The 13405-nt window shown below is 39.4% G+C and overlaps 2 protein-coding genes across 2 annotated transcripts; one reads left to right on the forward strand and one right to left on the reverse strand.

The window, feature by feature from the left end:
- Window positions 1-788: 788 nt before the first annotated feature.
- Window positions 789-4832, reverse strand: LOC132104882 (uncharacterized protein K02A2.6-like). The gene has a single exon (XM_059510400.1). The coding sequence runs from the start codon at window positions 4830-4832 to the stop codon at window positions 789-791; it is 4044 nt and encodes a 1347-aa protein (XP_059366383.1).
- A 2888-nt stretch (window positions 4833-7720) lies between these two features.
- Window positions 7721-12411, forward strand: LOC132104734 (CBY1-interacting BAR domain-containing protein 1). The gene is made up of 9 exons (XM_059510286.1): window positions 7721-7921; window positions 8463-8697; window positions 8776-8844; window positions 9059-9160; window positions 9707-9712; window positions 9969-10073; window positions 10445-10558; window positions 11300-11419; window positions 12085-12411. Exons 1-9 carry the CDS (start codon window positions 7893-7895, stop codon window positions 12187-12189), a joined length of 885 nt encoding a protein of 294 aa, XP_059366269.1. The 5' UTR covers window positions 7721-7892; the 3' UTR covers window positions 12190-12411.
- Window positions 12412-13405: the final 994 nt, after the last annotated feature.

Below are 13405 nucleotides of genomic sequence, written 5' to 3' on the forward strand. Positions count from 1 at the left end.
AAATAAAGGTGACTTGACTTGACTTGACTTGACACGCTTAGAGAGCACAACAGCGATGAGGTCTCACCGGCTGCAGGCAACAGGAGCAATGCTCAGAGTCCCCGATACCTCTCTTGCTGGGCCCTAGACAGCCAAGGCTCCTGACATATGTCATTCCCAATCTGTTCAGCGGGACAATACTTCTTTCTGACATAACCTGTCAGTGCACGTGTGGCACAGGCAGCCACCAACAAAAAGCTCAGAGAGCTTTGTTGATGCAACCCACTTCCCGCTAATTGGTGTTTTTGTAATAACACTGTGGTAACTTAAGTATTAATAAGACTAAAGCACTCGAGATGACCGTACTGATTATTTTATTACTTGGCTCATCACATAACAGAGCATTCATACCACGAGTTATCACTTCCTCTCTCTGTTTACAACCACCCCCGGGACCCACATGGTCCTGGAGGTCAACTGCACCATCTGAGGTGTGGAGTGGAACTGCAGGCAAGTATAACATAAATATCAGGATACTACATCCCTCCCCCCTTAAGAGAAAAACTACTCCCAACAGTACTGTAGGGGTGGCATTATACTTTATCCTGTTAACCCACAGAAACAACCCCAAATCAACAGTAAACACTTCTAGATAATCTGATCACATTGTTGCAATGAACATACATTTTTTTTTTTTTAACTCTTTGAACAGAGTTAAAACAAATAAACAAACTAGGAAGGTGGGTAGACTGCCATCCTTCCAGTGAGTCCCAGAGCGCATTCTTGCTCTGACTTGAGGGATCTCACTACTATTTCACAAAGTCTTTCAGGTAAGTAGGAGTCTGTCTTGTGCGCTCGGAGCGGCGCAGCACAGGTAGTGGATCTGCCTCTGTTTCTGTCTGTTCCACAACTGAGGGGTGTGCTTGGGCTGTCTCAGAAGCAGTCATTCTCTCTCTGACCGAAGTGGTGACGGCAAAGTCTGCAGGCGGGCCCTCCAATACTGTATCAGAGACCTGAAGACCGGTAGGCTCCTCTGTACTGTCAGGCATAGGCGTTTCACCAGTTACTATGGTATGCCGTTTTTTAATTTGATCGACATGACGTCTCATGACTCTTCCATCTCCTGTTTGTACCGTATAGGATACAGGTCCTGTGCTCTCTTCAACGACTGCTGGTACCCAACGGGGTCCATGACTGTAGTTTCGGGTGTACACCTCATCCCCAGGAGAAAAACTCCTCCACTTACTATGTGCGTCATGTTGTTCTTTCTGCTTGAGTTGTTTCTTACGTATCTTTGACTTCACATCAGGCAGTAGAAGATCCAGAGTTGAGCGCAATCTCCTGGACATGAGCATTTCAGCTGGTGACAATCCGGTCGTGGTTTGCGGTGTAATTCTGTAATTAAACAGAAATCTAGCTATTCTTGTGTCCAGAGTGTCTCCTTTTATCTTCTTTATTCCTTGTTTGAATGACTGTACAGCTCTTTCCGCTAGGCCGTTTGACGCCGGGTGGAATGGAGCGGATGTTATGTGCTGTATGCCATTCTGTTTTAGGAATGCTTGAAACTCTTGGCTTGTGAAGCAAGTTCCATTATCGGATACTAAAGTCTGGGGCAGGCCATGTATGCTAAAACACTGTCTGAGCTTTTCAACGGTCACTTGACTTGTTGCTGTGCTTGTTGGGTACACGTCAATCCATTTGGAGTGTGCGTCTACAATGACAAGGAACATTTTTCCTAGAAACGGGCCGGCGTAATCCACATGCAGTCTGCTCCAGGGTGTCTCCGGCCATTCCCATGGATGTAGCGGTGCTCCTGCTGGAGGGTTCCTGCTTTCCTGACATGTATGGCAGGACTGCACTTCCTTTTCAATTTCGGAGTCCATCCCCGGCCACCAAACGTATGAACGTGCTAAGCCCTTCATTCTCGATATTCCTGGGTGTGTGTGGTGTAACTGTTTTAAAATTTCTTCCCTACTCCTCTGCGGAATGACCACTCTGGCCCCCCAGAGCACACACCCATCTTTCACGCTCAGCTCCAGTTTTCTCTGACTGTAGGGTTTGTACACTGCATCCACCTCCCTCGGCCATCCTTTTAGACACCATACTAGCACTTGGGAGAGTGTTTCGTCCTTAGCTGTCCACTGTCTAACCTGTTTTGTCGTGATTGGTGGATCCTCCATGACCTCCAACATGAGGACCTGCTCTGTCTCATCCTCTTCCTCTGTTTGCGGCAGTGGTAGTCTGCTCAGTGCATCTGCATTTGTATGTTCCTGGCCAGGTTTGTATATGATCTTATACTCATAAGCTCTGAGGAGTGTCGCCCACCTCTGTACTCTTGGTGACCCCATCTGTGGCACTGGCTTTTTCTCATGAAAAAGTGATATCAGTGGTTTGTGGTCAGTGGTGATTTTGAATGTTCGTCCGTAGATGTATTTGTGAAACCTTTTGATCCCAAAAATGACGGCTAACCCCTCCTTATCGAGCTGTGAGTAGCGCTTCTCTGCTGGTGTTAGTGTGCGTGACATGAAGCCTAAAGGTTTTTCACTACTGTCTTCCATGACATGTGACAGTACGGCACCTACTCCGTATGGAGAGGCATCGCACGCAAGCACTAAATCTTTGTCCGCTGAATAGTGACCCAGGACTTTAGCTGATTTCAGCAACTGTTTTGAGTTCTGGAAAGCTTCTTCCTGCTCCTTGTTCCAGGCCCACGGAACATCTTTCCTCAGCAGCTTGTGTAACGGGGCTAAGCGTGTAGCTAGACTAGGGAGGAACTTGTTATAATAATTCAAAAGACCTAGATAGGCCTTTAGCTCAGTTACTGTGGTGGGAGATGGAGCTTCCTCTATGGCTCTCACCTTGCTCTGTAAAGGATGTAAGCCTTCAGCATTAACTACATGCCCTAGATATTCCACCTCATTTTGTAGAAACGCACATTTGCTTCTGTGAAGTCGTAGGCCAGCGTCTTTCAGTCGCCTAAGTACCTCATCCAGTGTTCTCAGATGTTCGACTTCATCTCTCCCCGTCAGAATAATGTCGTCTAGATACACAGCCACTCTTGGAAGGTCTTGTAGCAGGTTTTCCATCGTTCGTTGGAAGATGGCGGGAGCTGATGAGACTCCGAAAGGGAGCCTATTGTAGGTGAACAGGCCTCGGTGTGTGTTTATTGTGAGGTATTTCTTTGAGGCATCATCCATTACGATCTGTTGGTAGGCGTGGCTTAGATCGAGCTTGGAGAACTGTTTTCCTCCTGACAGAGTATTGAACAGGTCTTCGACACGGGGAATAGGGTATTGTTCTAGTGAGGAGGCACTGTTAACGGTTAGTTTGTAATCTCCGCATATTCGGACCGACCCATTTGGCTTCAAGACAGGAACTATGGGCGCGGCCCATTCAGCGTATTTAACGGGAGCTATGATGTTCTCCTTCAGCAGCCTGTCTATCTCCTCTTCTACTTTTGCCCTCATGGCATAAGGGACTGAGCGGGGCCGATAGAATTTAGGATGTGCTTCCGCAGATACTCGAATTGTTGCTTTCATGCCCTTTAACATGCCTAACTCCTGCTTGAAAACATCCTCATTTCTCATGAGCACTTCCGGTAGACTTTGTGCCTCTGTTCTCACATTTTTGATTTCTTCCCACTTCAACTTTAGAGCCTCTAGCCATCCTCTTCCTAGCAAGCTAGGTCCTGTACCTTTAACCACCACTAGGGGCAACGTCTTTACTTGCTGCTCGTAGTTGATTTCCACATTGGCTACCCCCACTACTTTGATTTTCTCCCCTGTATACGACTTCAGTAGAAGTTTAGTTTGTCTTATTTGCGGACGTTGCTTTTCGTTCCACATCTCATTGAACTTCGTCTCATTCATTATGCTTACACTGCATCCTGTATCAATTTCAAAAGGTACTGCCTTCTTATTCACTTTCATCGTCACTTCAAACGGTTTTATTCTCTGAATTGATGTCTCCGTTTCCATGCAGTTTAATGTGAATGCTTCCTCTTCGGATCTATCACCATCCTGCTTTTCACAGTCTACGTTATGTGATCGATGTGGGCATGAACGCCGCTCTGCTCTGTAGGTTTTCTCTGCTCTGTATGTTTTCTTTTCACTGGGACGTGCACCTTCCTTATTTCTATTTCGGCAAGCTTTAGCTATATGTCCTACTTTCCCGCAGCAGTGACACTTTGCGTCCTTAAATTTACACTCGGCTGCACTGTGTTGCTTCCCATGACATCGGTAGCATTCTTTATCTCTCTTTTTCCATTCTCCCTCCTTTTTTAGTGTTCCCTCCGTCCTCATGCTGTTGCATGCTACTAACGGTGCTTTATGGAGGTCTTGAACATTTTTATTAGCAGCTTCTGCAGCTACTGCAATTTTGAATGCTCTCTCAAAAGTCAAGTCTGTTTCAGACAGCAAGCGTCTTTGAATTCTGTCATCATTAATACCGCACACAAGTCGGTCTCTTAACATCTGTCCCAGCGTAACACCATAGTTACAATCATGTGCTAATCGTCTCAGTTCTGCTACGTATGCACTGACGGTCTCAGTAGGCTGGCGGGAGCGCGAGTCAAATTTGTATCTCTGCACTATTTCGCTCGGTTTTGGATTGAAGTGCTCTTTCATTAAAGTTTTCAACTGACCGTATGTTTTCGAGCTGGGCTTATCTGGACTCACCAGGTTCCTTATGAGCTTGTATGTGGCTGGTCCCACCACGCTGATGAGGATAGCTCTCTGCTTTTCTCCATCATCAATTCCGTTAGCTTCAAAAAACTGCTCTAGTATCTCACAATATTCTTCCCATGTCTGCTCCTTCACGTCAAACGCAGACAGAGTGCCTATCATTGTCGTCATCTTTACGTTTGTCTCCGTGAATCCTCCGGTCCAATGCTAGCCTCTCACTCTCTCACCGTCAGCTCTCTAAACTCATCCAGTGTCATCCGTCTTCAAAACTACTCTTATTTCATCCCTCCAATATCCTCGTCGCCAATATGTGGTAACTTAAGTATTAATAAGACTAAAGCACTCGAGATGACCGTACTGATTATTTTATTACTTGGCTCATCACATAACAGAGCATTCATACCCAGAGTTATCACTTCCTCTCTCTGTTTACAACCACCCCCGGGACCCACATGGTCCTGGAGGTCAACTGCACCATCTGAGGTGTGGAGTGGAACTGCAGGCAAGTATAACATAAATATCAGGATACTACAAACACCATCTGTTCCTTAAGAAAGTCAGACTCTGTAAGAGGACACAATCTTACAGAGAATACACCAGACAAACAATGCAGTATTTTTGGGCTGAGGGCAACTTTCACAAGGTGAAGACTGAAGATCTAAGGGGAAAGAAGAAGAAGAAAGCTCTGCTCTAAACATCTGTTCGTTCCTCACTTCATATAAACCCATCATAGGCAGAAGTGCACACTTTAAATCTACCAACACTTATTGCAATCTAATCCCATTTTATTTATTCCTTGCACTCATACTGAAATAATAATTTAGAGAAAGACACATGCATCAAAGCAGACCTAATCTGTAACCTACATATCTTGCAGAAAAGACAACTTTAAGCAGAAAGAGTTTATCCGAGCAAAATTGTCAGTGAGAAAGATATGAAAGATTTTGGCTGCCATCTAGTGGAAAATAAATGTTACTGCTCTCCACCGCATAGATCAAAACTGTACCATTAATTTTTATTATGCTATACAACGTCGTGTATAGCATAAGTGGTTTGCCATTTGCATTGTTTATTAAAATTTCATATATGCGCTAGATACTGTGACTTAAATGCTGTCGTTATGATTAAACAAAGGTTGGCATACAATAAATGTGTTTACATGAGCCTTTCTAAAATTAAGCAGAATGTGTAAACAGCCGTTGATTAAAAAACAATAAGAGACCATTTTAAGGCTTTATATTAAGACTTCTTAACTCAATGCATATGCACACAGTTAAACGCTATGTGTTTTACACAGGCAATCTGTTGCAGTGGGATCAATTCCATGGATGATTAAGCATGATAATGAAGGATTTTGGACATTCTCCACAGACACAGCAGCTGGTGACATTCGTGAGCGCATCACAATGAATTCCCATTACTTTCAATGATCATGAAGTCTGCTTTTGGCAATGTTACAAACCCAATAAAATTGCTAAAGTATTCCATATGTGTATATGTTAAGAGGGGAATTAAAGTCAAATTGCTTTATTAAAAAGGAATGCAAATCCATCAGATGATTTCGTGCTTTTATACTGCTGTTGACATCATGATCAAATTAATTTAGAGAGGACAATACATTAAAGATATAAGCAAGCCAGGAAAGAGAAATGCCAGTGGGTAGGTTTTAGAATTTTGAAAGTCCATATGAAAAATATGACTAAAACCTACCCACTGCATGCAGCATTGTGGGATGGGATGAAGGCTATGCCTTATAAATTAACATTAAAATATTGTGTAATGAAACAAATATAAATGCTAATTTTACATTCATAAACACACCTATAAAGGCTAAACTCTACAGTGGCATGCAGAAGTTTAGGAACCCCTTGCAGAATCTGTGAAAATGTGAATAATTTTCAAAAAATATGAGAGATCATACTAAATGCATGTTATATTTTTATTTAGTACTGTCCTGAGTAAGATATTTTACATAAAAGATGTTTACATTTAGTCCACAAGACAAAAAATTGCTGAAATTATTCAAATAACCCCATTCCAAAGTTTGGGAACCCTTGGTTCTTAATACTTTCTGCTGTTACCTTACCTGTTAAAACAAGATTTGAACTGTACTTAATTTGTGTTCCGGGAAACATAAACATATCTTCTGTTGCTTACGAAGGGCAGAACTAAATGGAAAAAAATATATATTTCAACAAAATAAGAAAAATTTGGACATCTTCATCGTGTTCAAAAGTTCACCCCCAACTCTTAATGCATCTTGTTTCCTTCTGGAGCATTAGTGAACGTTTTAACCTTTTTTAATAGTTGTGTTTGAATGCCTCAATTGTCCTCAGTGTGAAAAGATGTATCTCAAAATCATACAGTCACGGCTGGAATGGGGTCAAATATGCAAAAATGCAGGAAAACTGAAGAATCTGCAGGACCTTAAAGATTTTTCTGAACAGTTCTCAGTTTAACTGTTCAGAACAAAAAAGTGACTTATGCACAACCATCACAAAACAGAAAGACAGTTGTGGATCATCCAGGTAACAGCACGCATTATTAAGAACCAAGGGTTCCCAAACTTTTGAATGGGGTTATTTTCCATCTCAAAAATATATCTAAATTACGGCCTAGGCTCTCAATGTCAAATGCAGAAATGTTAATCCATGCAATTTTTTGTGTTGTGGACTAAATGTAAACATGTACAATATCTTACTCAGGACAGTACTAAATAAAAAAATAACATGCATTTAGTATGATCTCTCTTATTTTGTTAAAATTATTCACATTTTCAATGATTCTGCAAGGGTTTCCCAAACTTTCGCATGGCACTGTATTTAATGTTGGAAATGGAAATGTTGGAAATATTTTAAAATATAAAGTTGTTGTTATCTTAACATATTGTAGGCCATTTTATTATTATATTATATTTCTGCAAACATTTATCGTAACATACTGTGGGCCATTTTATTAGTGCATCTAGACAAACTATTCACATTATTTACTAATTAATCATATATCGAGAAATATTTAATTTTGTTTTTCCTTCATACACCTATAGAGGGCGCGTCTTTGGCTCCATGGTAACGGCACGGCGTTCTTCCATGGCGATTTCCTGCTGCAGCTTTAGCCCAGAGAATAGACACAACGCTGTTTTTAGCTTTTTTTAAGTAAAGTAACGTAAATATCCATATAGCTTGAGATTTTATTTTTAATTAATACATATATATTTGTTTTCGAGTTATCATGAGCCGGACTCCTGATGCAAGAGCGAGGTAAAAGTTGTCCAGATTTGTAATGACGGCTGGGGAGCTTCTTGCTAGCCTGCTAAGCTAAATACTAAATATAGCGCGTGTTTTATGATGTGATTGACTGTATATGCATTAGCAGAACTTTAACTTTAATATCAATATATCAAAACAGAAACGTTATAATTATCTGTGTAGCATGTTCGCACGTTTCCGAGATACAAGATGATAAAAGATGCTAACTTACTTATGAACCGTCCTCAGTTAAAGTGTATTATTAAGACATGTCTGCCTAGTTTTGTATTACAGTTTCTCATACCAGATAAACGTTTTATCTAATTTTATAGATAAAAAACAGAATGCGACAGCGTTTTAAAATCAAACTCTTACCTGAGAGACTATACATCATGATAGTCTTGTTGTAATACTGACTGTTCCTCTCTTGCACAATAAATTTGACATTCAACACTGTTATAATGCTGATAGAGGGTAAAACCTGTAGTCTGATTTATTTGAACAACTTTCCCTCAGTCAGATAATGTTTTTCTTTCTTTGTTGGACATTACAGAGACACCCAGACCAAGCAGATCCAAGAGAACATCACCAATGTAGAAAAGCACTTTGGAGATCTCTGCCAACTGTTTGCTGCTTATGTCCGTAAATCTGCACGACTGCGGGACAAAGCTGATCTACTGGTTAAAGAAGTCAGCCTTTATGCTGACACAGAGACACCGAACCTGAAACTTGGATTGAAGAATTTTGCAGATCAGTTGGCTCAGATCCAGGACTATCGACAAGCAGAAGTGTGTTTAAATCATGAAAACATACTTAAGCATATTTGTGTTTCCTATTTATATAAAAACACATACTGTTATTCACAGGTGGAGAGGCTGGAAGTCAAAGTTATAGAGCCTTTGAAAGCATATGGGAATATTGTCAAAACAAAAAGGGTAAGATTTTTCTCCACAAGCAACCTCAGGTAAAGTGATTTATATTTAATAGTTCAAATATACAAATGTCCTTTTCCCAATGATCTCATGAGGGCAGCATTGCATCACATTCTGACTAAGCATGATGTACTGTGACTGTGTCATAGGTCAAAACCTAAAAACTAGAGTGCTCTTTTCTACCAAGCTTTTATGATTTTATCAAATATTTGTACAGGAGGACATGAAGCAGACGCAGACTGCACGGAACAGAGAAGCCAAGCAGATGCAGCAGCTGGAAAGGATGAGGCAGAGAAACCCCTCAGACAGACAGATTATTGTATCCTCACGGCCATGTGTTTTTATTTTAGAGTAGGTCAGAAGAGTAGGTCTCTTTAGGATCATTGCTTAAATTTGTGTATCATGCAAGATGCTATAATTTTCAAATTACCTTATAGATTATGGCTGTCAGTCAATTAAAACAAATTAATAGATTGAATGGCATTAATACATTTATGAACTGCAGATATATCAATACTTGCTGAGAAATTCACCAAATTAAAATACATTATTGTGTCAGATGAATAGATATATAAAAAATTATGTTAAAAGTCAATACTGAAGTAGACTTGGAGGCCATTGCGACTGCAAGTTAAAATGTTTTGGAACATATTTACAATGTTTTTAATTAGTATAAATCAAAATGTTTGCATATTGCTACATACTTGCATAAGGTTCTGAATTAAATGTGTTTATTTTTTTGACACGTCCTTTTTAATACAATTATTAACAAGAATCAACAGCCCTACTAGACATAATGTCAAATAATCTTAAAGATATTTGTTGTAAACCACAATTACAGATTAACCTTAACAGCCTCTTTCAGTCACAGGTGGGCCTTGTGTGCAGCAAACTGTAATATTATCTAGAAACTTTATTATTTTATTTAATTATAACCAAGTAGGTCCAACTCAGTATGTCAGTTATATGTCAGTATGTCAGTACTAATATGTCAGTTATACTCAACCTGATGTGTGTCTTTACAATCTTCTCTATTCAAAACCTCTTGGTGAGCTGATGATGTGAATGTCTGTTACTTGGGAACAATTTGTGGTATTTTTTTTTTTTTTTCTGTTGTGTCACGAAAGGCCGAGAGTGAACTCCAAAGAGCCACGATGGAAGCCACACGCACAACTCGGCAACTGGAGGAGACAATAGATGACTTTGAAAAGCAGAAGATTCGTGATATCAAGGTCCTTCAGACTGAACGATTAGTCATTTAATAAGTAATATCAGTTTATTTTGTAAATGGATAAAACAACCTTTAATTTTAGACTGTATATTATACAAATATAAAAAAATTACATTTATATTATTATACAAATATAATCTAATATTATAAGAAATTCAAACAGCGTCCCTGAAAACTTAACTTTGTTTAAAACTAAACCCACATTTAATCGATCAAAAGTAAAATTAAAGATTTTTTTTATTTCTATTTCTTTTTTAATTGTAATAATATTTCACAATATTACTGTTTTTATTGTATTTTGATCATATAAATGCAGCCTTGATGAGGATAAGAGAGCATTAATTACATTTGTGTGTCTCGTGTTTGATGCAGAAAATTTTCGGTGAATTTGTAACAGTGGAGATGGCATTCCATGCCAAGGCTTTGGAAATTTACACAACCGCTTACCAGCACATTCAGAATGTGGATGAGGAAGGAGACCTTGAGGTGAGCGCTCTGCTCCAGCACCGCTGCTCTGGCAGTCCTGCTGGTTCGAACTTGTCTGTCTGTATTCTTTCTCCTCCTGAGATCCCCCTGCTGTCATAATGATGAAATGCTCCTCCAATCCTGATGCATAAAAGAACCAGAGAAGCATCTTGCTAAGCATGTTCAGTCAGCTGTGAAATGTTTGCACTGGCTAATCCATTTATTTATGAATTCATAGATTGGCATGCCAAGTTTTTTTCTCAACTTTGTCAATATTTCCTTGACTTGCCGGGGAAGAAAATCACATAAATATTATTTCATCAGTGATTTTCAGGGAAACATTTCCTTGTTCTTGTCTGAACATTGCCTGTAATTGGATGTGTAAACTTGTAATAGTCACATATTGGCACATGGTGACAAGTTTATGAAGACTCAACTAAACCATAGAGATAGGTCATAAATATCCTTCCAGTAATATTTAACTGGAGTTTATAAAGTTGAGTTGACAATGTTTGTTGGCACACCCTCACCAGGAAAGAGTATGTAAATGTTTTTTCCCCAATCTGAATGACATGGTTCTCTGTTGCTACAACACAGTATGTGGTATTAGTTTGTGTTGACTCATTTCTCTTTTTAATGTATGCTGTTTGAGCTTGGCTGTACTCGTTATTGTTTTATTATGTGGTGGGTGATGAGATGACATTATGTTCTTGCTGGTCTATATGTAGAGTAGTCTACAGACTTTATTTTTTGTCTTGACAGGTTTTCAGGAACTCACTGCACCCCCCTGATTACCAGTCACGGTTAGAAATAGTTCGTGCCAATTCTAAACTGTCATTAAATCGAACTGGTACATCAATGAGTAAATCAGGAACAATGCAGGTTAGTGCTTCCCCATAACTCATGCTACAGATAAAATGACTTTCTATTGTTAAATGGATAATTCATGTAAATCCTTCTTATTTTTATTAGTTCTTTTGAAGAATGTGGGTAACCAAACAGTTGCTGGTCCCCAATGACTTCAATACTGTGGGGGAAGAAATCCTTGATGAGGACCAGAAATTTTTGGTTGCCCACATTCTTCAAATTATCTTCTTTTGTGTTCAGCAGGGTTACAACTTGAGGGCAAGTAAATTATCTTTTTTAAGGGCAAGTAAATTGTCCTTTTAAGGCCCATTCACACTAGATTTATAACTATAAACATAAAAATGATAACTGTATTAGCGTCCACACCATCAGAAGATGACGCTCTGTTTATTCTAAGACTGTGCTGCAGTTTGGTTTTCTGCCACTTTAAATGCTCAAGCTCTTTGAATCTTTTTAAATGGTGGATTCTGATTGGCTGTCAATGTTTTTTTATCACTTAGAAAGATAATCGTTCTTAAAGTGATATCAGTGGTTTAGGTCCTTTGTGTTGTTATGGTTATAGTTGTTATGTAGACTTTCTCACAGAATTAGAATTTTATATTTATACATATCATCCTTGGTGTGACTGGCCCTTTAGTTGTGTTGTATCCCAAAACTGAAAGATTTTGTTTCTGGTATAGTCAAGAACGTCTAGCAGACAGAGGAAAAGGGATGACGAAGAAGATGACGAAGAGGAGGAAGATGATGAGGATGATTTGGAGGAAGTGACTGATGATGAGCATTAAAATATTTTCAGACAGTGACATTCCTAAACTGTAGTTAAGAGTTTTTGAATTGAGATGAATGACGTTATAAAACTAGTTTGCATCGCCAGCAATAAATGTGATGTAATGATTATTGTATGTTAGATAAAGGTGAGTGCATGGTTAGATGTTTGCTCTCTTATAAATCATATACTATAAAAATATATATATACAAAAAAAACACCCTCAAAGAGAGTGTTAATTTGTATTTTTTATATATATTAAAAAATCTCCCAATATGTTTTTTGTGTGTGTTTGTGTGCGCGCGCAGCAGATTTGGTAAGAATGTGCCTTTGAGCATTTTGGTGTACCAATAAAGCTGGCTCTTGCTTTCGCATAATAGGCCATTTTCATAATTTTAAATGACTGAGTGTATTTGTTCTTCTGTTTACAGAGTGTGCATACCAAAACACTCACTGTACGTTATACACACAAACAATAGTGAACCCCTGGAACTTGTCCCACCCTGTGCTCGGCATCATTGTGTCTCATAGCTTTTATGTCAGTCATGAATGAGTCAGAAACAGTAACCAGTTCTGCTGGTGTAATTATGACTAAGAGCAGAAGTGTTGAAGACACATAATTAACATTGAAATGCTATGTACATTGTTGAAATGTAAGCTATGTTTCACTGCATGAACCAAGAACCAAGTCTGCTGAAAAAATGGACAGGCACTGTTTATAACAAAAAAAGAAATCAAATCAATAAAAAAAAAATGTAATCAAATGCATGCGTTTCAACTATCTACACACGATATTCAACGTGTTTAGCATTAGTAAAGATTTTATTAATTTAAAATTCTAATTGGATGCACCTTTGAATTGTGAACTGAGTTATCATAGGTCTTTGTCTCCAGGTGTGCGGATGCGTGGCATTGCATGACAGATGCACAACGTGGCCTTTCATTCAGTGGCATTGCGGATGACAGTATCTAAGGAACGGATTCCCTCCTCACCCATATGATTCATCCATTACAGAGGCCATAATGGGAACCAGTGTGTGTTTGTGTGCGCTGCAGCGCCTGACTGTACTGAATATTAACACGATGGTTGCCTCGCAGCGGTTTTTTACAAAAAAAAACATAGCTACAGAATGAGTCAGAGAGAGAGAGGTGCTGCGGGCTCTGGGTAAATGTTCCCCAGTATATACACTCTCAGTCTATCAAGCAGATGCAGAGATTTGGTTGTCACGAAAACA

Source organism: Carassius carassius, chromosome 25 (genome assembly GCF_963082965.1).
Source record: "Carassius carassius chromosome 25, fCarCar2.1, whole genome shotgun sequence".
NCBI lineage: Eukaryota > Metazoa > Chordata > Actinopteri > Cypriniformes > Cyprinidae > Carassius > Carassius carassius.

Coding starts and splice junctions, on each gene's coding strand:
- LOC132104882 (XM_059510400.1), bottom strand. CDS start 4,832: ATGACGACAATGATAGGCACTCTGTCTGCGTTTGACGTGAAGGAGCAG.
- LOC132104734 (XM_059510286.1), top strand. CDS start 7,893: ATGAGCCGGACTCCTGATGCAAGAGCGAG. Junction 10,074..10,444: donor AGAAGATTCGTGATATCAAG/GTCCTTCAGACT, acceptor TGTTTGATGCAG/AAAATTTTCGGTGAATTTGT. Junction 10,559..11,299: donor ATGAGGAAGGAGACCTTGAG/GTGAGCGCTCTG, acceptor TTGTCTTGACAG/GTTTTCAGGAACTCACTGCA.